This window comes from Trifolium pratense, linkage group LG1 (assembly GCF_020283565.1).
Source record: "Trifolium pratense cultivar HEN17-A07 linkage group LG1, ARS_RC_1.1, whole genome shotgun sequence".
Taxonomy (NCBI): Eukaryota; Viridiplantae; Streptophyta; class Magnoliopsida; order Fabales; family Fabaceae; genus Trifolium; species Trifolium pratense.
Window position 1 is genome coordinate 17,355,929 of NC_060059.1, and position 24,612 is coordinate 17,380,540.

General features: G+C 33.3%; 2 protein-coding genes and 1 pseudogene across 2 annotated transcripts; 2 read left to right on the top strand and 1 right to left on the bottom strand.

Moving 5' to 3' along the window:
• Positions 1-929: 929 nt before the first annotated feature.
• LOC123902383 (casein kinase 1-like protein 10) lies at positions 930-8,536 on the bottom strand. Its single transcript, XM_045952092.1, has 14 exons — positions 7,786-8,536; positions 7,645-7,685; positions 7,189-7,258; positions 6,872-7,020; positions 6,691-6,786; positions 3,561-3,631; positions 3,155-3,216; positions 2,991-3,054; positions 2,831-2,915; positions 2,556-2,682; positions 2,404-2,477; positions 2,229-2,292; positions 1,790-1,923; positions 930-1,680 (listed from the first exon to the last, which is right to left on the bottom strand). The coding sequence occupies exons 1-14, from the start codon at positions 7,862-7,864 to the stop codon at positions 1,399-1,401; spliced, it is 1,398 nt and encodes a 465-aa protein (XP_045808048.1). The 5' UTR covers positions 7,865-8,536; the 3' UTR covers positions 930-1,398.
• An 8,896-nt stretch (positions 8,537-17,432) lies between these two features.
• On the top strand, positions 17,433-23,467 carry LOC123902384 (annotated as a pseudogene).
• Positions 20,491-22,830, top strand: LOC123902385. The gene is made up of 2 exons (XM_045952093.1): positions 20,491-21,866; positions 22,357-22,830. Exons 1-2 carry the CDS (start codon positions 20,940-20,942, stop codon positions 22,399-22,401), a joined length of 972 nt encoding a protein of 323 aa, XP_045808049.1. The 5' UTR covers positions 20,491-20,939; the 3' UTR covers positions 22,402-22,830.
• Positions 23,468-24,612: the final 1,145 nt, after the last annotated feature.

The window sequence follows — 24,612 nt, forward strand, 5'->3', positions numbered from 1 at the left end:
AATGTCACCAACTCAAGATTATATGGAAGTTTCTCAAATTGATGGAACTAAACCATATATTGACAAGCTAGATAAACCAATCAATAGCATGTTTGTTAATCCTCCTATTGTCAATGATGACACATTGGATTTGGAATTAAAGCTCTGAAGTTGTATAGGAATTCATTCCTATTGGTTAGTGTGTGAGATATGAAATTGTCAAGTCACTAAGTTTGGTCTAGTAGTAAGGGATTTGGGTAGTATGCTAGAAGTTCTGGATTCGATCATCAGCTCCGTTGTAAACAAAAAAAAAAATAAAATTGTTAAAAATAAAATCATCTATAATAATATTTCATCTTGAAATAAAGTTGCTCCCTTAATGAATTTATTGAGTCATGAATTGAAGTTCTATCTTGTTCATTGTCATTTGTCTTGTAAAATATGATATTAGTTTAAACCATGGTTGTTAAAATCGCTTGTTAACAAGTAAAATGGTCCAATTTTATGTCTTTAGGTATGATAATCGAGTTTAATCGGTGGTAAACTCGTTCTTAGATAAACTCGTAAAAAATTCAATTTTGAACAAATTAACTTGTAATGAAATTGATAAAATCAAGTTAATAAAAAAAAAATTGCTTATGTTACAATATATGACGAAATATGCTGCAAATAAACTCTTCCAAATACTAATAGTAGTCGATACACAAATCCTACCAACCCAACCAAAAGTGTCATTCTTCAATCATAAACACCGAGCGCGTGGTTTGTTACTCGAGGATTCGTGGTTTGTTACTCGAGGATTAATAATTTAATACATTGCAGGTTTAGAAAAGGATTTGAAGAAAATTACATGTGACATACATATGTAATGACCCCTTTGTAGTTAGTTTACTACAAGAGGCGATACTACACTGATACTACCTATTATGCAATGCTTAAATAACTCAAACTGGCTAAAATGCACATCAATCTCTTTTCTTTCTGTTGTCCATAATTGGAGTCAACAGTTCCATTCCATCAATGTACACTAGACATAGTACACAGATACGAAATATGCATCACAAAGGTGCCAAAACTTACGGATCATTTTTGCAAATTGCAGTTTCGTTTCCTTTTCTTCAGAAGAAAAATTAGAGAAAGTATTTATTATTACAAGTAGCCATATATTAACAAATCCTAAAGTAATGCAGGTGTCTCTTCGTTGATGGGTCCATGCTGAAATATTCATGGAAGAACATCAGAAGAGCTATAAGAGGAGTCTGCCAAAGCTTCATGAAAAATTTCCAATGAGCTTTTTAGCCTTGGATGGAGCTAACATTGGATGGAAAATATACAGCAATCAACGAGGGTAGAAGAAAAAGCATCAGAACAGAACCACGACCATTGACTCAAGAAATCTGCTTGATCAGAGTTAGTTCTTCATTTCCTTTTTCCTGTGCCAAGTGACAGGAGTTCAAAACTCCGGAGTGTATCATCACGACCACCTCTTGTCCCAGAAACACGATTAAATGATGATGTTTTGGACTCGAGACCTGGCTGAGTCCTCTGAGTAGTAGATAGCCGGCTACTGCTCAAGAGCAATCGGCTAGACCGGCTTTCACTCGGTTCACCGGAAGAGTTAGGACGGCTGCTTGATAAGACAGGTCTTTTTGAAGAACTGCCATGACGCGAAGAGCTACGGGGCCTCTCAGAATCAGCTTGCTGAAAAAATTAATCATTAGGTAACAAGCAAAGTACAAGCAGTTTACTCCATAATAAAGTTTTGAAGATAACCAACAGAAGAAAAAATAATAATAATACAGATGCTAACCACGTCTTTAGAAGATGGCCTATCGTCCGAAGACCTATGCCTGGAATTATCACTGTGAAGACCAGTCCCAGATCCATTCCTTCTTGCAAATGCCTCGACTGCGCCTGAAAATCTATCCCGGATCTCTGGTCCACCTGAAATATATAGGCATTACAATTCCTTAGTTGAACTTGAAGAAAGCCTTTTTTCCATATGACTGTAGGACTGAAACAATACACCACTTTGTCAATGTCATGTATAATCTACAGACTCAAATTATTTTAACAAGTGGAATTCCCATACTTTCAAACTGATAGTGATGATAAAAGTAGACATATAAAGAACAATAGAACTTTAAGTATTATGAATATAGAAGAAAACTAAATTATTTATTGAATATTGCATTATTTTTAGAGGGAAAAATAAAGATTCCAGCAATCTTGCTGTCGAAGGAGGAAACCTGAAGGCCGTTCTATTATTCTCTCTCCTGATTGTCCTGGATTTATGACTGGTTTTCCACTTGGCTGTTGAAAATGCACCCATAAAAATTAGTTAACAAGAACCTTAGTTTTGCTACAAATGCAGTACACGACACCAATCTTCACAAATGAAGATTATAACTATTAAGTACTCACCCGGGATCTGGAGCTGGATCCAATTTGTGGATATTTCAATATAGTCCAATCAAACACATAGTCAAACTGATAGCCTGTGAAAGAAACATTTCCAAAGATTTAAAAGAATTTTCACCAAGAAATAGTAAAATTCATATAAATTCAATTTTAACCTTCTCGGATGAATAGGTCACGAAAGAGTCTTTTAAGATACGAATAATCAGGCTTATCCTCAAACCGCAAAGATCGGCAATAGTGGAAGAATGATGTAAATTCCAATGGATGTGACTTGCACAAAACCTGTGTCATAAACTCATGCAATTAAATTATTTGCAACAAATATTATTGGAATTATTTATTGCATTATAAATAGCTAAAATCCGTCCCAATTATTCTAATTATAATCCAAATGTTCACATAAAAGTTGCTTGCAAGCAGGTTACAATACCTCTATAGGAGTAAGCATCTTCTTTTCACTTATCTTGTCGTATTTTTGTTTTTTATTGCCAGCTTTCAAGCCTTGCCAAGGGAGGCTGGAAAACAATTACGTAAGTTAAAATAAATGAGAAAGATAATGATAGAAATAAGATTTTGAATTTGCAATCAACCTTCCTCTCAAAAAGTACATGAGCACATAACCAAGTGATTCCAGGTCATCTCTTCTGCTTTGTTCTGCAAGTATGAACAGAATATTATAATTTATAAATTCACGCTCACTTGAATATTATAATTTTAATAAAACTTATTGGTTGCAAAAAATAGTTTCACTCACCAACTCCCAGATGGGTATTAACACTTGCATACCGGGCAGTTCCAGTGAGGTTCTTGTTTTCCCTGAACAAAAGTGTCATGGTTATTCACGAAAGATGAAGTTAGGAATGTGTAGTAGCACAAAATAATTAAGTTACACCTACCCATTTACAGCCTAGTAAAATTTAACCTGTTAGTTATTCCAAATCCAGAAACAAAGCAATCATTATGTATTCAAGAATGGAATATGAAGTGCCATTTTATTTTAACCTAAATGAGCTGGAAGACAGTTAAAAGCATGAAAATTTGAATAACAAAAAAAGAAGCAAATACAGATGCAAACGTAAAAAGTTAAAAAGGAAACATCATATGGAACCACATACTCAAGGAATGAAAATAGAACATGCTGCAGTGATCAAATATGGTACCTATATGGTATATGCTTGTGTGTGTGAAGATCTCGATACTTTTTTGCAAGGCCGTAATCAATTATGTATACCTGGAATGTATTAAAAAAAAACAGCACAGAATTTCAGTTATTCATATTAAACATTAGAAACGGCAACATAAAGAGAGAACCAATTTTGTGTTTTAATACATGAAACCGGTCAAGACGGTAGCAGAACTAAAAGATACATGCAAAACTGACTTCTTTTTTCTGATTTTCATCTTACAGACTTCTAAGTTTCTATGACATTATTTGAGTCTGAATCTTTTTATTGGAAATATCCTCATGTTTACCTTGATTTCCAAGAATAGCTTATATCAAGTTCATTAAAAACTCGAGATAACTAGTGAATTCGTCCGAATCCACGATTCCAGGTAGTGAATCCTGGTTGCCTCGTTGTTTGACACGATTGCACTGACTCAGGTAGAAATGCAAGTTTGTGCACGAGTTGGATCGCAAACTCACTCAACTCAGATGGAATTGAGAATTTAGGTACTCGTTGAGGTTCAAATCTTTATAGAAAATCAAGCACAAACCTGGCCCAAGAGAAGAGCACATGTCTTCCCTCACTGTATCAGTTTTTTTTTGCAAAAATTGAGGTTAGTGTTTTTTCAAAGTTTCAAACGAAAAACAGGGGTCACAGGGTTTTCGTTTTCCCCATCTCTAACCTTGAAATCGCACACCACAATTAAAGAAAGCCATCTCTGACAACGCAAAGGAAACCCTCGGTGCTAACGATGTGTACAAAAACAAGAACTGGTGTGATGCCTGAGAATGACTGGGACTGATCGCCAGTGCACAAGGCATGGACAATGAGCGGCTCCTAGCGGCTTCCAGATGAAAAAGGTGACATGAATGAACCGAATACACATCAGAATAAGAGGGACCATGAGGCTGTGTGCAGATATGGTATTGCATGGTTGAAGGAAAGCTTATAAGAATTGATTTGTACTACCTATATCAACAAGATGCATCTTCTCTTCGGTAGCCCATACCATACATAAGAACTCCACAGTCAAGCATGCTTGACTTGGAGCACTCTTTGGATGGGTGACTAGAAAGTTCTCAGGAAATGTGCGAGTGAGGACAAAGCACACCAAAAAGACTCGCGTTGGTTTGTGGGAACAGTCGGCAATACTTAAAAGCAGTATGAGATGTTACAACTGGTACTGGTAAACAAGAGCTCGTCCAGAAACAAACATCTCTGTTTCGTTGCATCACCATGTCTCTGTTTCACAACTTGCAAACAGAACCAGTAAGGAAGGAATGTCTCGTTCTGTTGTGCTATATTACGTTGCGTTTTGCATTTTGTTTATGTTTCGTCAATATTTCTGTTTATTGTTTCATTTATTGATTGGGCTCTGTTTCCATCATGCATGTTCCCATTGAATTAATTAAATTTTTTAATGTCGGTTGTCATACTTGTATATGTATATAACATAATATATTTATATTTATATTTATATTTATATTTTTTAATATTGTTTTTAATGAGCAAACTCTTACGAGTTTACGATCAGAGTTCACCTAGGCAAAAACAAGTTTTCTTATAATCTGAGTTTGGCAATCTTGATTATTGTGTTCTCACCTTAAATTTACTAGGATAGTGTGTAGTTGGTTCTTAGATAATACCAGTAGTACAATTTCTATGTAACTACAGAGGGTGGGGAGTGGCAGAGTGAGCAAAAATCAAACATGCCAAAATGAATACCTTAAAAGGTGAGAAATCAAAATGGAAGTAACAGAACTCAATGAATCAAAGGCCAGTAGCAAAAGGAGTAAAATAAAAATACTTCAAATAACAGACTCCTTGTAGAAAAACCATCCGATTAGCTTTTAAAAATCCTACATGGCTGATTTAGCAGGAGAACAATTGAAGTTTTAGAGTTCAATGATAATGCTAAATTGCTAATGAGTAACTTTGCTCCTGCCTTTGCGCTTCTGAATCTCTTTTACTCTGAGAAAAGTAGGGGTTTAACCCCCATACTTAAGTTAAAATCTAACCAACACAAACAAATTCAGGATACTTAATCCTAAAATTTACATGGCCTTACCGGATTGGTGTAAAGCTTTCTTGCAGGTTTTTTTTTTATATTCATTGACATATATGTTGAGGGATTAGAAATCTTTGTTACATTAATCTTCTGTATTTTTATCTCTCATCTAAATCTCATTCTTTAGTTTAGGAGGATTCCTTTACTTCTCACTTTTTGTCGTTCTTCCTTTTTTATCTTAACGAATACAAGTACTTTTGATTAAATAATTCCAATAAGTAGAGGTCAGCTCATACATGTTTATTAGGCATGAAAAGTATTAATGGAAAAGCAAGGTCAGCTTATTTACAGCATTCATGTTCTGAAAAAGTAAATAATATATCCTATGGATACTACACCGTAGAAATCATTAGAAATTTACAGCAACATCGAAGTCTCCATCAAATCCTCTGATTTAAATGTAACAGCTTTGATCACAATCTTAATTTAAATCACAACAGAAACTAGTTCAGAATGCAAGTGAGAAATAAGTCATGCATAAATGCCAAACGATCAGTGGCGGATGCAAGTAATACACATTGGGGGCTCAAGCCCCCACCCAAGATAATAATTTTACTTTAATACTAATACTAAAATTATTTTTAAGCACCATGACTAGGTTTAATATCCACTCACCACAAATTTATCTTTTTATTTTTCAACTATTTACTACTCAAACTCTTCAATTTTTACATATTTTCTCTGTTAACTTTACTCTTCTCTTTTAATTAATAGAAGCATCAACTTCTTCTCTCCCAACTATGTTTTTGTTTCTTTTTCTGTTTTTACTTCACTTAAATGATCGATTAGTTACATATATAGAATGTTAATTTTTATAATGCTGATAGTTAAACCTCGTAGAGACTAGAGACTAATTGTAATTTATAGAAGCTTTAATTTTATATATTTTGAGTTTTTTTATCACTATAATTATATATTTTGTGAAAGTTTGTAATATACTTATACAGTCAAAATACATACACTATTTTCTAGCCCCCCGCCAGTAAAAATTTCTGGATCCGCCACTGCAAACGATATAAGGCTGAATTCAAGTCAATGCTAGATATGTGAACATACCTGATTTGCTTTGCGACCTAATCCCATTAAAAAGTTGTCAGGCTTTATATCACGGTGCAGGAAACCCCGGGAGTGCATGTACTCAACTCTGTTTAGCTAAGTGTACAGATTTGATTATTAGTAAAAATACAATAGCTTTCTATTAAAAGTATAGTGATATTAAAATTAAGGCCATACTTACTAGCTGATCGGCAAGCATCAGAACTGTTTTCAGAGAGAATTTCCTATTGCAATAGTTAAACAGGTCTTCAAGACTTGGTCCAAGGAGGTCAATTGCCATGCAATTATAGTCACCCTCAACTCCAAACCATTTTAAATGGGGAATACCCGCTTCAAAAACAAAACAAAAAAAAAGACGACCATGCTAATCAATCAAACAATCTCATAAACTACTAATTTTACTTCATAACTGTAATGTAAACAAATGACTATCTTGATAACAAGTAAAAAGGCTGAAGAAGCATAAATTGGAAAGAAAAATAAAAACATAAAACTTACTTCCCCCTTGAAGAAGCAGGTACAATTTTGACTCGTAGTGAAGTTGAGGATGTTTGGTCTTCACAGGCTCCTGACAAACAAAGGAAGAGAAAGTAAAAAATAATTGGTAATAGCTTAACTTTGAAACAGCTAGGTAACAAATTGTCCAAATAAGGCTGATCGAATACAAAAATGAAAATCTGCATAATGTTATGGTTTACGAAAACTGAACTTTGAGACATCATCACAGAACCAGTTGTAGCAAGTTTTTCGCTATCTAAAGTTCAAGTAACCAGTAAACAAAAATATAGCCTTATTATTTTGACATGCATATTTTGTCACAAAAATAACAAGATACTATCATACTAATTACTTCACTTGTGCAGCAAATAAAACCAATCTATGCACTACTAAAAAATAAAATATCAAACAATTAACATTCCTAAGCTCCTAATTTAAGTCAATAACTGCACTCACTAGCTTGATAGCAACTTCCTCTCCAGTTTGTACATTAACAGCTGAAACAAACAAAATCATAGAAAACCAAATCATTATTCAAACTAAACAAGGTTGTTATTTGTTAATGCCATCAAAACAATAGATAAGTTGCATACATACCCAAGTAAAGTTCTCCAAATGAACCACCCCCAATTTTCCTCCCAAGCTTGAATTTTCCACCAATAACATGATCCATCATCACAAACCCAAATTCCTAATCCTTGCTAAATTGCAAAATCACTCAATTGCAAAAACAAAAAAAAAACTTTTGACTATTCCAAGCGTCCCATCAACAATTGATCTTAGATCCAACGAGATTTAGCACAAAAATTGAGATCCAAAAGTGAATTGAAATTGAATAACTCGAAAATTCATGCTATACTAATAATGAGAAAACCTCAAAAATCAAACCCTCAAACAAAAGCAATAAAAAAAAAAAGTGATTTTGATCGATGAAAATAAAATCAAGAAATAGAATCTACAAAACCCTGAATTGCAAGCTAAATCGAAGTATAATAATTGTGATTATATGTGAAGTCAGGTAATTGAATATACAAGAAGCATAATAATTGTGATTATGGGAAAGAGGTAAAATAGCGACGAAAATTGGAGTGGATGAAGTATGAATTTGGGGTATAACAGTGAATAGTGATGAAAAAGAGTGAAGAAGAAGGAAGAAGGAGATTTAATGGTTAGGATGTAATTGCCCAAAGATTGGCATCAGCTTTCTGGGAAAATTTCGGGATTCCGGGAAAGGGAAACAAAGTGGGATGAGAGAGAGAGATGATGATGTGAAGTCAGGTAAGATGAGGAAAGAACAGAAAATGGATCAGTAGTAGTACTGTACTACAAACTAGTTTCACTCTGATTCCTCAAAAAAAAAAAAAAAAACTAGTTTCACTATTATTATTATTATTATTATTATTATTATTATTATTATTATTATTATTATTATTATTATTAGCGGGTCAAACAGGGGCGGAACGCCTGTATTTAACTTATGTCAAAAAAAAAACTCTTATGTTATGAAATTAAAAATCAGAGATTAATAAAGTTTTGCAATTAAAAAATGTACCTTATTTAAATTTCTGCAAGAATTGTGATAGTTGGAAGACCTAAATAAGAAAGAATCGTTGTGTTATTTGAATTTAAAATGAAGGGTAATTTTGACAATATAAAAAATTCACCTTTTATATATTGTTATAGATTATTATTATTATCCGAAATTCAACTTTGATGTTAATGATTTAAGTTATATGTGAGAAGACAGACAAACTAATTTATACTACCTCTGTCTCTAATTTATACTACGAAACACTACAAATTCAATCAACTAATTTATTCGCTAAAGCTAAGCTAGCTTACTACAAATTCAATCAGATAACTTATTCGCTAAAACTAAGCTAGCTTATAACTTATTCACTATAAATTAGAACTTAGTGGTAAAAAACCAAACATCGGCTACAAATTATTGTTATACAAATTATTGTTACAGTATAATTTGTTGTATGTATTAGCGCTATCTAATCTAATAAATTAGTAGCGACTTTTATAAACTTGCACGTCCGCTAGAATTTGTTATATGTACTGGAACATCTGCACGGGTCCGATTAGTTGTAAGTTATATAATGATTAAATAAAATGTGATAATTTCAATAATGTAAGGTATATGAAAAAAGTTGAGTAACATTAAACGATAGTTCAACAATTATTTTGGAAAAATATTCATACAAAGAAAATTATGTTATACTCCCTCCGGTCCTTTTTATAAGGAACAATTTGGAAAAAAAATTTGGTCATTTTTATAAGAAACAATCATTAAATTTATTCTTACAATTCCATTTTTACCCTTATTAAATTGTATCCATTCCAAAGTTATGCATTAATTAGAGTGATATATTCCCTAAGGATAAATTAATACACCAAGGTTAGTTTTGGAATAGATTGTAAAATTTTAGAATTTTTATTAAGAAAGATAAGGTTTCTTGGTATGTGTGTTTTTTCCAAATTGTTCCTTATAATAAGGACCGGAGGGAGTACTACGGAAGACTTTCTTATAGACCACACATTCGAAAACTTAGTCGTATCTTCACCGTCGTCATTGATGATCAATATTTTTAATCCTTTTCTAGAAGTAACTCTTGAAATTGCAACATACAACTGACCATGTGAAAACATTGGCGACGGAAGATATATCCCAATATGCTTTAAAGATTGTCCCTGACTCTTATTAATAGTCACATCAAAAGAAATCATTATAGGAAATTGTGTCCGTTGAAATTTAAAAGGAATTCTCACGTCAGATGGTGTCAGAGAAAATCTAGGTATGAAAACCTGATCACCAATATTACTTCCTGAAATAATTTTCCTTCAAGAGCACGTTTTCCCAATCTCGTAATAATAATTCTTGTTTCATTGCATAATCCTAATTTTTTTATTCAAATTCATTAATAGCATAACTGGAACTACAACTTTAAGTCTCAACTTGTGATTTGGAAGTCCCGACATAGAAATCGTGTTCAAAAATTCGGGAGTATGAATATCATCCACTGTTTGACGGTCTACATTTTGTGTGAGTGGTGTATCATAACTCAAATATGTTTTTTCTTCACCAGGAATTAAATCCAACATATAATCATTTATTGTGTCGACTATTGAATTTTTAGGAGCTAGTATAGCTCTATTTTGGAAATACGTTATATCGTTGATGTTTTGTAAAAGTTGAGGATAGGTGTTTTCAACGATAGAAGCAAGAGGATCACCTGAATTTGGAATCAATAAATCTGATGGAATGTCAAGTTCTAAATCATCGTCGTTGTCATCTCCAATTTCTCCATCGCCAACACCCAAAACTCATTCAGAAAATAATCTTCTTTGTTCAACGTCTACACTTGAAGCACCACCGAGAAGCCTCATGTTTTTCCTCAATGTTAAAACTTCACAAAAATTCCAAAGAACCGAAGAATTAATAGTAGCATGAACAACTCCTGGCCTTGTACCTTTGGGTATTACTGGTAGAATTTGTCTAAAATCTCCGCCAAAAACAACAATTTTTCCACCGAAGGGAATGTGTTTATTTTTTTCGATCAACAGCTTCAAAACAGTGTTTATGCATCATTGGTGCTTCATCCCATATAATGAGCTTTGCTTTTTGTATTAATAGCGCCAAAAGGCTTTTAGGAACTATGGTACATGTTGAAAACTCGTCAACATATAGAGGAATACAAAACCTTGAATGTGATGTTCTACCGCCAGTATAAGCAATGCAGCGATCCCACTTGAGGCAACTGTTAAAACTATCTCACCTTTTGAGCGTAATGCGGCTGACATGACCCTCCAGATAAATGTCCTCCCTGTACCGCCATAACCATAAAGAAAAAACACACCAGGTTTGTTTTCGTTAACTCTTGTCATGATTGTGTCATATACTTTATGTTGCTCTGAAGTCATAGTTGACATCAATCTAACATGTTCCTCAGCTAATGATTGTCTATTATAATTCAACTCGTCGTGTATTAAACTATTTTGTATATCAGGAACTAATAATATGTCTGCTCTAGGCATTGGAGGATAATCTTTTAAACTCTTCCCACAACTACGTAACATCATCTCAATATCTGCTAGTGCATATTGTATTAATTGATCATCGGTTAATATTAAATCTGCAATCTTAAAATCAAAATAATGAATGTGATTAGTGACATGACTATGGTTGTGTTTGGTTGTATTGCAAAAAAAAATTGATTTAGCAGAATTGAGTTTGATAATAACTTTCCAAATCACACGTGATAATAACTTTCCAAATCTCACATGATAATTATTCTCTAAATTTATGATGCGGTAGAAAAAAAATCATTGATCAGAAAAGACATAAAAATATTTCGTGATGAATAATATAGTCAACAATAATTTTGATATGATATACTTTTAAAATTAATGGTGCTTATCAATTATTGCACATAATTTTAATCACAATTGGTATACTTGCCATAGTGGTTGGAAATATTACTTTGCACCAAAGGGTTGCGGGTTCGAATCCTAATCAAGACACAATTGTGTTATTTTTTAATAAAAATTGCAAGATAAAATGGAGGGAAAACAGAGAAAACAAATTAGGGTTTAAGGTTTGCGCTATCGAAAATTAGAAGCGACTATTATTAACCTGCATGTGTTTAGCAGCTTCAAATAAATTAGAACCTGGCTAAAGAATCAAACATTTGATACAAATCATTTTTACAGTAGATTTTGTTACACGTATTAGCTGGAGAAAAAGGAATATGCACGGACAGTATAAAATAATTTTACACTATCAATCAATTATAATCATATTTTCCGTCACATCACCTCACTTAACTCCGCCTTCTTGAAAAATTGAATCATTCTAATTAGTTGTCCGTGTAAAATTAAATTACACTAAAAACGCGTGTTCATTAAACTCATAAATAATATTAACCTGCACATATATAGGGTCTGTTTGGTAAAAATAAGCTATAAGCTAGCTGATAGCTGATAAGCTAGCTGATAGCTGAAAAGCTAGCTTATAGCTGATAGCTGAAAAGCTAGCTTATTGAAATTAAAGTGTTTGGTAAAATTAGCTTTTAAAGTGGTTATTAAATATAAAATTACATAATTGATAGTGGGTAGTTTATTTTTTAGAGTGGGTAGTTATTAAATTAAAGAGTAAAAATGGAATAAAGTGTAAAAAGCTATAAGCTATAAGCTCAAATGCTACTTGAAATAGCATCTGAAAAAAAGCTATAAGCTAGTACAAAAAGCTTGTTACCAAACACCTCTAATTTTTTGAAACAAGCTTATAAGCTCATATAATAAGCTATAAGCTAGCTTATTTGTATTACCAAACAGAGCCATAATATCTAAGAAATTAGCAATTATTGATTTTAAACGTCTAAATTAGCACTCATTGCTATTGATTTACACGTAAACACCAAAAGAAAGATTTTTAGTGCTAAGTGATACTACCTCTAGTCTTGTATGTAAGCAAAAATAAAAAAATGTACACCCTTTAAGAAAGTGGATAAAGTGAAAAAACTATCAGATTTCCACTTTTATCCTTATCTTTTTTTTTTTGCAATGAGCTGAGATCGAACTCGGGACCTATAACATATTATTCAAACCTCTCACCACTAGACTAAACCTAGTGGCTTATCTTTTGTTTTTAATTAAAAATGAGAAAGACTTGTTTGGGCACAAGCTCAAATATGATGTGTTAGACACACATACATAATTTTAAAAAGTTTAAAAATAAAAGAGTTGATTGATAATAATTGATGTGACTTAATTATTTATCTTTAAATTTTTCTTTTTAATGTGTGTGTGCCGAAGTATTATTGATTTGGGGTTGTGCCTATAATAGAATTTCCCATTAAAAATTAAGTAATTAATGGATTGGCGAAGTTGAGTAATGTCATTTTTTTTTAACGTAGAGTAATGTCATGTTGAAAACCGTGAAAACAGTGTAATCATCGAGGGTGAACATGGAATATTGATAATAAATACTCCCTTCGGTCCTATATATAAGGAACACATTGAGAAAAAACACACATATCAAGGAGGCTTATTTTTTTTATTAAAAATTCTAAAATGTTACGTGTTATTCCAAAACTAAGACCATCTCCAATGGTGGGTACTTATTTTTTTAAGTACTAGTACCTAATAGGTACTCCCCATTTGAGCAAAACACAAAGAGTACCTAATAGGTACTGATTCTATAATAAGAAGTGGTACTTATTTTGTTTTTGTGGATCTCATTTATAATGATGTATAGTTATTGGTGGGATCCATTTAGAACTTTTTAAGAGATTTGGGTTGGAGAGATTAAATACTTATTAGAGCATCCACAATGGAGCACTCCATTTTTGAGTACTTAAATGGTCCCACATAGACACATCATCAATTTATTATTTTTTTTAATAATAGTACCTAATAGGTACTCAACCCCTCCAATGGAACATTTCTTAAAAAAGTTCTAAAATGGTCCCATCAATAACTCCACATCATTAAAATTTGAAATTTAATTTAAAATAATATTGCCAAATTTTAAGAATTACATAATTAAAAAATAATTTAAAATAATTAATAAAATGGTAATTTTGAGAGGAGTAGAATCCTTCAATTTGGTTTTGATTTATATGATAGGAGTATTTTTTTTTTCAACGGTAAAAAGAAACAAACAATGACTACCAACGTCTATATATGGTTGACATTAAATTTTTGTGCCAATTTAAAAATTGTGATTTTTTTATTTTTTGAATATATTAAATAAAATGGGTCCCATAAAAAAAAAGAGAAAGTTCTTATATTAGAAGTGGTACCTATTAGGTACTAAAATGTGTTGTGCTCCAATGGTAGTACCTAATAAGTACTATGAGTACCTAATAGGTACTACACCATTGGAGATGGTCTATCTCCAATGGTGTAATACCTATTAGGTACTCATGGTACTTATTAGGTACTACTATTGGAGCAATACCCACTTGAGTACCTATTAAGTACTGCTTCTCAAATAAGAACTCTCCTGATAGACCCATCTTATTTTCCATTAAAATATTCTTTTCATGGGACCCACTTTCTTTTATTTATTCAATTTGAAGACATTTAAACAAAAGCACAATTAAATGGATTGGTACTATTGTAAACAAAAAAAATGGATTGGTAGTATACCACCACCACCACATTTTCTTAACGCTGGACCATTTGCTTCAGAAAAAAAAAATGGTGGGAAAAACGTTTGATCAATTTTTGAAATTGCTGGCAGACCAACAAGAAAATTTAATGCCAACCATATTTGTCGAGCATATTTGGTAACGTTTTGGACATTATGATTAATAAAATTAGTTGTTTTTAAAATTATGCAATGCTATTTTAAATTATTTTTTAATTATGTAATTCTTAAAATTTGATAATATTATTTTAAATTAAATTTCAAATTTTAATTATTATTTCGAATTATAAAAAAAATAGTACATACTAATTTTGTAATTTTATCATTCAATCAATTTATATTATAAAATAGATAATTAAATAATAAGTTATTGTAATGATGTGGAGTTATTGATGGAACCCAATTTAGAATTTTTTAAGAAATGCTCCATTGAAGGGGTTGAGTACCTATTAGGTATTAAAAAATAATAAATTAGTGACGTGTCCATGTGGGACCCATTTAAGTACTCATAGTTGGAGTGCTTCATTGTGGATGCTCTTAGGTACTATTATTAAAAAAATTATAAATAAGTGATGTGTACACGTGGAAATTATAAATAAGTACTCAAAAATAAGTATCTCCATTGTAGATGCTCTAACCTTGGAAATATGTTGGTGTAATTAATGCATAACATTAGAATAAATTGTATCTTATACAATTTAATAAGGGTATATCAATGATTATTTATTTAATAAAGAATAAAATTAAAGAGTGTTTCTTATGAAAATGACCAAAAAAATTTTCCAAAGTATTTCTTATATGTAGAACCGGAGGGAATATAATAAATGTGGTAGACTTTTGCTTATATTTGAGATTTTCAATTTTTTGTTTTGTTGAGAATTTTTGAAAGAGAGAACATTAAATGCATGAACACCTTTGGATTCACTTGCATGCATATTGATCGACAAAATAAGCTTTTATGCTTTGATAATGTATGCTAGCGTGGAAAGAAGACTCAAATTCTTCTACAACTACTATTCCAATATTACGAGCACTATTCCACGATTATATTTGTTGTTCATTTAGACTATGTTTGGATTGATGATACATAATGGAACAGAGCGGAATGAAATAAAATGGAATGGAGCGGGGCAGAATGGAACATGAACTTTATTCCATTGTTTGGACAATTTTATAAAATGGTTGTATTCGATCTCGTACACCCCAAATTGGAGGGGAAGAAAAATGAGAGAAAAGGATGGAATGAGATGGAATGAGTACCATCATATGTCACTCCATTCCACTCGATTTTAAAGAATCCAAACAATGGAACCTCTCTCCATACCACTCTATTCCACCTCATACCACCAATCCAAACAAAGTCTTAAGGGCTAAATATATCTTTTGTCCCTATAATTTTCCAGATTTTTCATTTTAATTTCTGAATATTTTTTTTACACTTTTTAGTCACTGAAGTTTTTTCCGTTAATATTTTTAGTCCAACTTTTCTTTCAATATTATTGATTTGGGGTTGTGTTTATAATAGAGTTTCACATTAAAAATTAAAGTAATTAATGATTGGTGGAGTTGAGTAATGTCATGTTGAAAATCGTGAAAACAGTATAATCATTAAGAGTAAACATGAAATATTGATAATAAATTTAATAAATGTGATAGACTTTTGCTTATATTTGAAACTTTCAATTTTTTTTTTTTTGTTGATAATTTTTGAAAGAGAGAACATTAAATTCACGAACACCTTTGGATTCACTTGCATGCATATTGATTGACAAAATAAGCTTTTATGCTTTGATGATGTATGCTAGCGTGGAAAGAAGACCCAAATTCTTCTACGATTCCAAGATTACGAGCACTATTCTACGATTATATTTGTTGTTTATTTAAGGACTAAATATGTTTTTTGTCTCTATAGTTTCCCAAAATTTTCATTTTAGTTTCTGAATATTTTTTCCACACTTTTTAGTCTCTGAAGTTTTTTCCGTTGATATTTTTAGTCCCTACGTTTCTTTCAACCCTCGCATACCATTTTAAATTTTAATTTTTTTTTTCACGGTCATGTTTAGTACATTATATGGGAAACGGATTTTCTGCTGTTACAGCAAGACGCTGTAACAGCCAAGGACCGTTCGATCTAAATCAGTGGCTCAGATTGAATAAAGATAGATTGATCACAGTCGTCCGATTAGAAATCAGTGGCTGTGATTTAAAACAGCGGGAAACTGTGTTAATATCAACAGCGGCAAATTTGGGTCCCATTATATGAATATCTGTTACAAAAGTTTAATTTTTTTTAACAAAAGATGAAATAAATATGATTTTTTTAGTTTTTTGTACATAAAAATTCATAAATAATTAATCTTATGTTAAAAAATTCTAAATTTTTATCGAAGATGTTCTTATAATATTATAAACATGAATACAAAAAATTATTCAAAAATGTGAACGTATACACGAGTTGAATGAAAAGTAGGGACTAAAAACATTGTCCACCAATCCTAGCTCAACCGACAGAAATATCGACATTGCTATCGTCAGACGTCAGGTCTGGGGTTCGAACTTCGATCACTCCACTTTGTGTGTGTGAATTTTCAATGGCTTTGCCATTTCGTTTATCAACAAAAAAGAAACATTGACGGAAAAAACTTCATGGACTAAAAAGTGTGAAAAGAAATCTTCAGAAACTAAAATAAAAATTCTTGAAAACTATAGGACCAAAAACATATTTAACTCTTCATTTAACGCATGTTGAAGTGCTCGTTATTCAAATAAAGAGGACAAACTAGGAATGAGATTAACATTGTTTCTTAACAAAAAGCTCTCATACATTTCCAAACTTTCCTGTTCCAAATAAGACATGTGTTTCTTTAAATTTTTTGGCTGGAAAAAAAAAAACTCATAAGTTAAGAAGAAAATTAGTGAAATATAAGCATGATTAATTAGGGATTGTTTGACTTGATATTTAAGGTCTTAAGAGCTATATGACGACTAAAAATGAAAATAAGAGCTTTTAGAGAAAAGTTAAAGTTGTTTGGTAATCGTTGATTTTTTAGCTTCAAAAGTATTATTTTATCTTTGTATTTTATTGATAAAAATTAAGCAACTTTTTTCACCAATTTTCTCCATTTTCAACTCGTCTTCTGTCACTCGCCCTCTGTTCTCTTTCTTCATACCTAGATTCCGACATCCACCAACCGCCACACAACCCAGATACCGGCGGAAGTGCCACCGCGACGACCGCTGGCCTACCCAAAAAACACCGTGCCGGAACCCTAAATTACCCAAATCACTTTTAAACACAAATTTAACCCCAAAAACATAAAATCAAAACAAACAAAATTCAAACCCAAAAAACTTAGATTGGTTGTGCTGTTTGGTTTATGTATTATTAATATTAGGTATTTTAGTGTTACAGAATACATGGAATAGTTGTACACACCATTTGACTAACATCATTGCTAAATGCTGAAAGCTAAAAGTAGGGTTCAAAAGCGTAATTGGTGAATACCGGAAATAGAAGGTATGTCATACTGCTCAGCATTACTTGTAGTACATATTTAATGGAGTGACATTATTATTGTTGCTTATTCATTTTAATTTCTAAGCAAAGATTTCATTCTTTGAGTAGGTGAACGAACCAACCAATTAAGTACTGTATATTAAAGCATTCAACATTTGTTTAATTGGTTAGGAATCATGGATGTGGAGAGGGAAAATTCAACATTGAGTGTTACTGCTGAATCGTCTATACCTGGTTCTGATGTTCAAGATCAAAACCCTATTATATCTTCTGTTCAACCGGTTATTACTCCCATCGTGCCTCCTCTGGCTCCAATTCCTGCAGTTCCTTCCTCTCTTGTCGGGCCTCTTGCACAGCTCCCAATTCGGCCACCGGTGACGCAAAATGGCGAGGTTGGTTCTAGTGATTCTGATTCGGACGATGATGCAGACACCAGAATTAATAAGGGTACTGGGGAGTATGAAATATCAGAAGAGAGTAAATTGGTGAGAGAGCGGCAGGAGAAAGTGGTGCAAGACCTCATGATGAAGAGGCGTGGTGCTGCTCTTGCTGTTCCCACAAATGACATGGCAGTGAGGGCCCGTCTTCGCCATCTTGGTGAGCCAATTACTCTCTTTGGTGAGAGGGAGATGGAGAGACGAGACAGGTTGCGGATGATTATGGCAAAGCTGGATGCTGATGGTCAGCTGGAAAAGCTAATGAAAGCTCTTGAGGATGAAGAGGCCGCAACTTCTGCTCCAAAATATGAGACTGAGGATGATCAAGAGTATCCTTTTTACACCGAAGCATCAAAGTCCCTCCTCAATGCAAGGATTGATATTGCTAAATATTCTTTAGTAAGGGCTGCAATGCGTATTCAACGTGCCGAAAGAAGAAGAGATGATCCGGATGAAGATGTGGATGCAGAGATGGATTGGACATTGAAGCAGGCAGCAAATTTGAATCTTGAGTTCAGTGAAATCGGAGATGATCGGCCACTTACTGGTTGCTCGTTCTCCCGGGATGGAAAAGGGATTGCTACCTGGTATGTCTTTTGCAAATTGGGCAGCTTAAAGTTTAATTTTCCATCTTACTTCCTTGCCAAACCTTTATAGTCTAACCTTCTAATGACATTTTTCTTTTCTAGTTCTCTAACTGGAGCTTCCAAGTTGTGGAGCATGCCTAATGTAGAAAAGGTTTCTACCTTCAAGGGGCACACCGAGCGTGCTACTGATGTTGCTTATTCTCCTTTGCACAATCATTTAGCAACTGCCTCTGCTGACAGGACAGCAAAGTATTGGAATGATCAAGGATCTCTTTTGAGAACATTTGAGGGTCATCTTGATCGTCTTGCACGCATTGCCTTCCATCCATCAGGGAAGTACTTGGGCACTGCTAGCTTTGACAAGACATGGAGATTATGGGACGTTGAAAAAGGAGAGGAGTTACTTCTTCAAGAAGGCCACAGTAGAAGTGTATATGGTTTAGCTTTTCATCATGATGGATAGTTGGCTGCGTCTTGTGGAATGGATGCTCTGGCTCGTGTATGGGACCTTCGTACTGGTAAAAGTGTTCTTGCACTAGAAGGTCATGTCAAACCAGTAAGATATTAAAGATCCCCCTCTTCTCTTTTATCTATTGTTCTGTCTGTATTTCCATTCAATATTTTATCAGTCTGAGTCTGAACATTCTTTAATTTCATTTTAAGATTCATGGCATCAGTTTTTCTCCTAATGGATATCACTTAGCCACTGGTGGTGAAGATAACACTTGTCGCATTTGGGACATGCGTAAAAAGAAATCCTTGTACACCATTCCCGCTCACTCTAATTTAATATCACAAGTCAAGTTTGAGCCACAGGAGGGTTACTTTTTGGTAACTGCCTCATTTGACATGACAGCCAAGGTATACTTTTCTATTTCTTTCTACCTGGAATAACTATATTCTTATAAAGAAGTTCATTACATTTGAGTATACTTATATTTATGTGTTAACTCCAGGTTTGGTCAGGCCAGGACTTTAAGCCTGTGAAGACACTATCAGGGCATGAAAATAAAGTTTCTTCTCTGGATGTTCTTGGAGGTAGGATCTCTATCTTATAAATTATAAAGGAATTATACATATGTGGCTAGATACCCTTTTTGCTTATTCATGTGATTGATGTATCCATTTGACCTCACCTACGTTCGGCCTTCAATTGTAAGTGAAGAATTAAAAAAGTACTAGAGGATGTTTTGAAATACTAATGAATATATATCGGAATAGTTTGTTGTAATGAATTGAACAAACAAATGATGTGTATCAATGATTTTTGTGAAGTACACAAAATGTGTAATTGTGAGGGCAAACTTCCCTAGAAAATTCAGTGAAACAAAAAAAAATGCAAGCTTTGTTTAACTGCACATGTTTCTTTCTTGCCGTAGACTAAGGTAAGGATTCTCTGCGTTTTTCAAAAGAAGTGGAAAGCTCCATTAATTAGTGTTAGGTGTAAAGACACACATTTCTTAAAACCGTGATATAGACATTTATACATCCAAAACTATAATAATGGAGATGTCCATTTATTGAAATGATGATTTCCACTCCAGATTAAGCAGTGTTGGCTATAGGGAAAGGAAAATCTAGAACAGTGGTTTTTCATTTTATTTTTGATAGAGACCAAGTATGAGTGATTAGTGAGTGAGATAGGGAGCTGAGTTGGCTTGTAATAAAGAGTATAATGAGGTTTTATGAGTAATTAGTGAGTGAGATAGGGAGCTGAGTTGGCTTGTAATAAAGAGTATAATGAGGTTTTATGAATAATTAGTGAGTGAGATAGGGAGCTGAGTTGGCAAGTTTGTTATGCCTCTTAGTAGTATATATAGTGAGGTAAGGGGGGTGTGAGGCATGATGGAAGATTATTATTAGGGCCATTATGGTTAGGCAAGGAAAGAGTCTTCTCTTTCTTTGAAGGAGCTTTGCTCTGTGGGCATTAGGATATTCATCCTATTGCATTTATCTTTCATTTTCATATAATAATACACTATTTTCATTATTCCTGCTTTTAATCCTTTTCTTCAATATTTTATAAGTTGCGAAATTTCCGGTTCGCAACAATGGTCCGACCTGCCGGATTCGACGTTGAGCCAGTGATATCGACAAAGGTGGTTCCCAGATTTGATGGAACGGAAGATGGTTATTGGTGGCTGATCCAGTTGGATCGGTATTTTGAGGCTAACACTTGGCTCGTGGAAGAAAGAAAAGTGGGATGGGTGACTGCCATGGCTTTCAGCGGAGATGCTTTCAGCTGGTGGTGCAATTGTAAGCAAGGTAACCAGAATATCACATGGGAGGCGTTTGAAAGGGCTTTCATTAAGAAATTTATTCCAGATATGTGGGAGATGCTTGAAACCGCAGAATGTGAGGAGCAAGAAAACCATGAATACGTTTTGAATGAGACAGGAGAGAACAAAGAAGAGTCGATGGAGGTTAGAAACAAGACAGATTCTGGACTGATGCAAAATTCATCGGAGCAGTCAGATCAGAAATTTCCGACGACCACAACGGAGATACCATCAGTCATGGAATTCAGTGCACAACAAAACTCCGAGTGTCACAAGAAACCGGTGACTGAATCATATGTGTTATTCGAAACAGAAACGTTGGAAAAGATGAAGATCAAGTGGTTGGAGGAAGCCACCACAACCGTGGAGGATCCAAACCTGGAGGAAGATATTTCACAAACAAGAGGGGATCAAATGATTGTTCTCGACCCAGAACCACCACCGGAGCCACCGGACAATGGTCATCGAGTGGTAAGCATTAAACAACCAGAAACACTTGATGGTGAGTCGAGGAAAGCAATTGGGTTGTCGATGACGATCTCACTTCCTCCTTCGACAAAACTACCGTCTCTTCCAACAGTAGGAAAGAAAGTCGTACTGCTAATGAAGTCTGTTAATGAAGTCATGTGGAGAATGGCACAATTTGTATTTGATAGAGGCAAAGTTTTAATGGAAGCAAATCCCAACCTTGAGGACAAGGTTGTTTTGAAGGGGTGGGTATTGATAGAGACCAAGTATGAGTGATTAGTGAGTGAGATAGGGAGCTGAGTTGGCTTGTAATAAAGAGTATAATGAGGTTTTATGAGTAATTAGTGAGTGAGATAGGGAGCTGAGTTGGCTTGTAATAAAGAGTATAATGAGGTTTTATGAATAATTAGTGAGTGAGATAGGGAGCTGAGTTGGCAAGTTTGTTATGCCTCTTAGTAGTATATATAGTGAGGTAAGGGGGGTGTGAGGCATGATGGAAGATTATTATTAGGGCCATTATGGTTAGGCAAGGAAAGAGTCTTCTCTTTCTTTGAAGGAGCTTTGCTCTGTGGGCATTAGGATATTCATCCTATTGCATTTATCTTTCATTTTCATATAATAATACACTATTTTCATTATTCCTGCTTTTAATCCTTTTCTTCAATATTTTATAAGTTGCGAAATTTCCGGTTCGCAACAATGGTCCGACCTTGAGGACAAGGTTGTTTTGAAGGGGTGGGTATTGATAGAGACCAAGTATGAGTGATTAGTGAGTGAGATAGGGAGCTGAGTTGGCTTGTAATAAAGAGTATAATGAGGTTTTATGAGTAATTAGTGAGTGAGATAGGGAGCTGAGTTGGCTTGTAATAAAGAGTATAATGAGGTTTTATGAATAATTAGTGAGTGAGATAGGGAGCTGAGTTGGCAAGTTTGTTATGCCTCTTAGTAGTATATATAGTGAGGTAAGGGGGGTGTGAGGCATGATGGAAGATTATTATTAGGGCCATTATGGTTAGGCAAGGAAAGAGTCTTCTCTTTCTTTGAAGGAGCTTTGCTCTGTGGGCATTAGGATATTCATCCTATTGCATTTATCTTTCATTTTCATATAATAATACACTATTTTCATTATTCCTGCTTTTAATCCTTTTCTTCAATATTTTATAAGTTGCGAAATTTCCGGTTCGCAACAATTTTCATATTTGTCATGCTGAAAAATGTGGATTTTATTTTCCGTTTACGCCTTCTCATATGGCGTATAAGCTTGAACCTAGAATTTTGGTTGGAAATACGGAGTGGTAGCCTTGAATGTGTTTTTGAAACATTATCATTACAAAAGATAGAAAGAAATAGAGCATCGAATGTTCCAAGATCAAGCACATATGTACTATGTGTGTCAGTTGTTGTGTTTGGGAACTGTTTTCTTTTATGACCTAGTTTATGTGTTTTTGAGGTCTTTGTTTTTTTCCTATGGAATATGTTGCGCCGATTATATTATATATTGAACAAGTTTCTTGACACAGTATAAAAGCTTCCAACTATTATCCTGTTACTTGTCCATATATTTTTGCCTGTCTTGTACTGATTTTGGCATGTATTGTTACTGTCTGCAGATGGTGGGTATATTGTTACTGTCTCCCATGATCGCACCATAAAGCTGTGGTCCAGCAGCACTACTAGTGAGCATGCTATGGATGTTGACTAAGCTATTTGAATGATATAAGATTTCTAAAAGAGCCTTAGTGACAGGAATCAGATTAATCATTTTTGTTTGATTCTGTAGCTTGCCTACACATATATTGATTTTTAGGTAGTGTTTCATATATATATGTAAAGGATAAAAGAGGAATGATTTTTTATTAATCATTTATTTCGCTCGGTTCACTTTTCAAACATTGGAGATAGAGATTTGTTCCGTTCTATTATGTTTTCCTGGTGCATTAAATGACCCCTTATCCTATATTTAAATGGTGGAATGGAAAATATAATCTGGTTCGAATCATTTCACTTCATTCCGTTATACTCTACTCCGTCCGTCCCAAATTATAAGGGAAAAAATGCCATTTTTTTTTGTCCCAAATTATAAGGGAGAAAGTCATTTTCAAGAATATTTTTCCCTTATTCTCATAAAATTAAATGCAAATTGCATTTAATTTTCTCTCTCTACCATTTTCTCAATAAACAACCACCAATAAAAATTGGTTTTACATCTTCCTATGCAACTTATTTCAAGAAAAACCCACAAAAACATATTTCAAATTCTCATATTTTACTTTTTCTTAATAAGTGTGATTTTTTTATTTTCTCTTATAATTCGGGACGGAGGTAGTATTTAGTTCTTCTTAACACCTTTCCTTCAAACTTTCATACATACTTTAAGGAGAAAATCATTTGGTTAGGATTGTGGGAATTTAAATGTTCCTTCATATAAGCATTAATCAGTTGACTCTAAGTTTATAGGAATTTTTTGCCAAAAAAATATTCCAACATATGCATATTAAACAAATTGCGCTCTGATGAATAATACCAAGATAAAGTGAAATACGTGATGAATGCGTAAATCTCTTCACTATTTTTTGTGTATTCGAAGTTTTTGATCAAATTTACAAGAATAAATAATGGAGCAAATAACAATAGCAATCAATAACTAAATAATAATAATAATAATAATTCTAACAATCTAAATATAATTAAAATCCAACCAAGCAAACAACAAAAAATGGTAAAGATGAGCACAAAATATGTTTACTCAATTCAGTTCAAAATTGACCTACGTCTAAATCTGGGGTAGAGAGTACCTCTTCGATCACCTATCAAACAATGTTTACAAGAGATTCAAATGAGTTACAAACTGATATATAAATTTTAACTATCATATATGAGATAAATTATCACTGGTAAAAAATTCAAAATAATTATAATATGTGAGATAAGTTCTTACTAATAAAAATTTTAAAAAATCTATTTTACGCGGGATAAA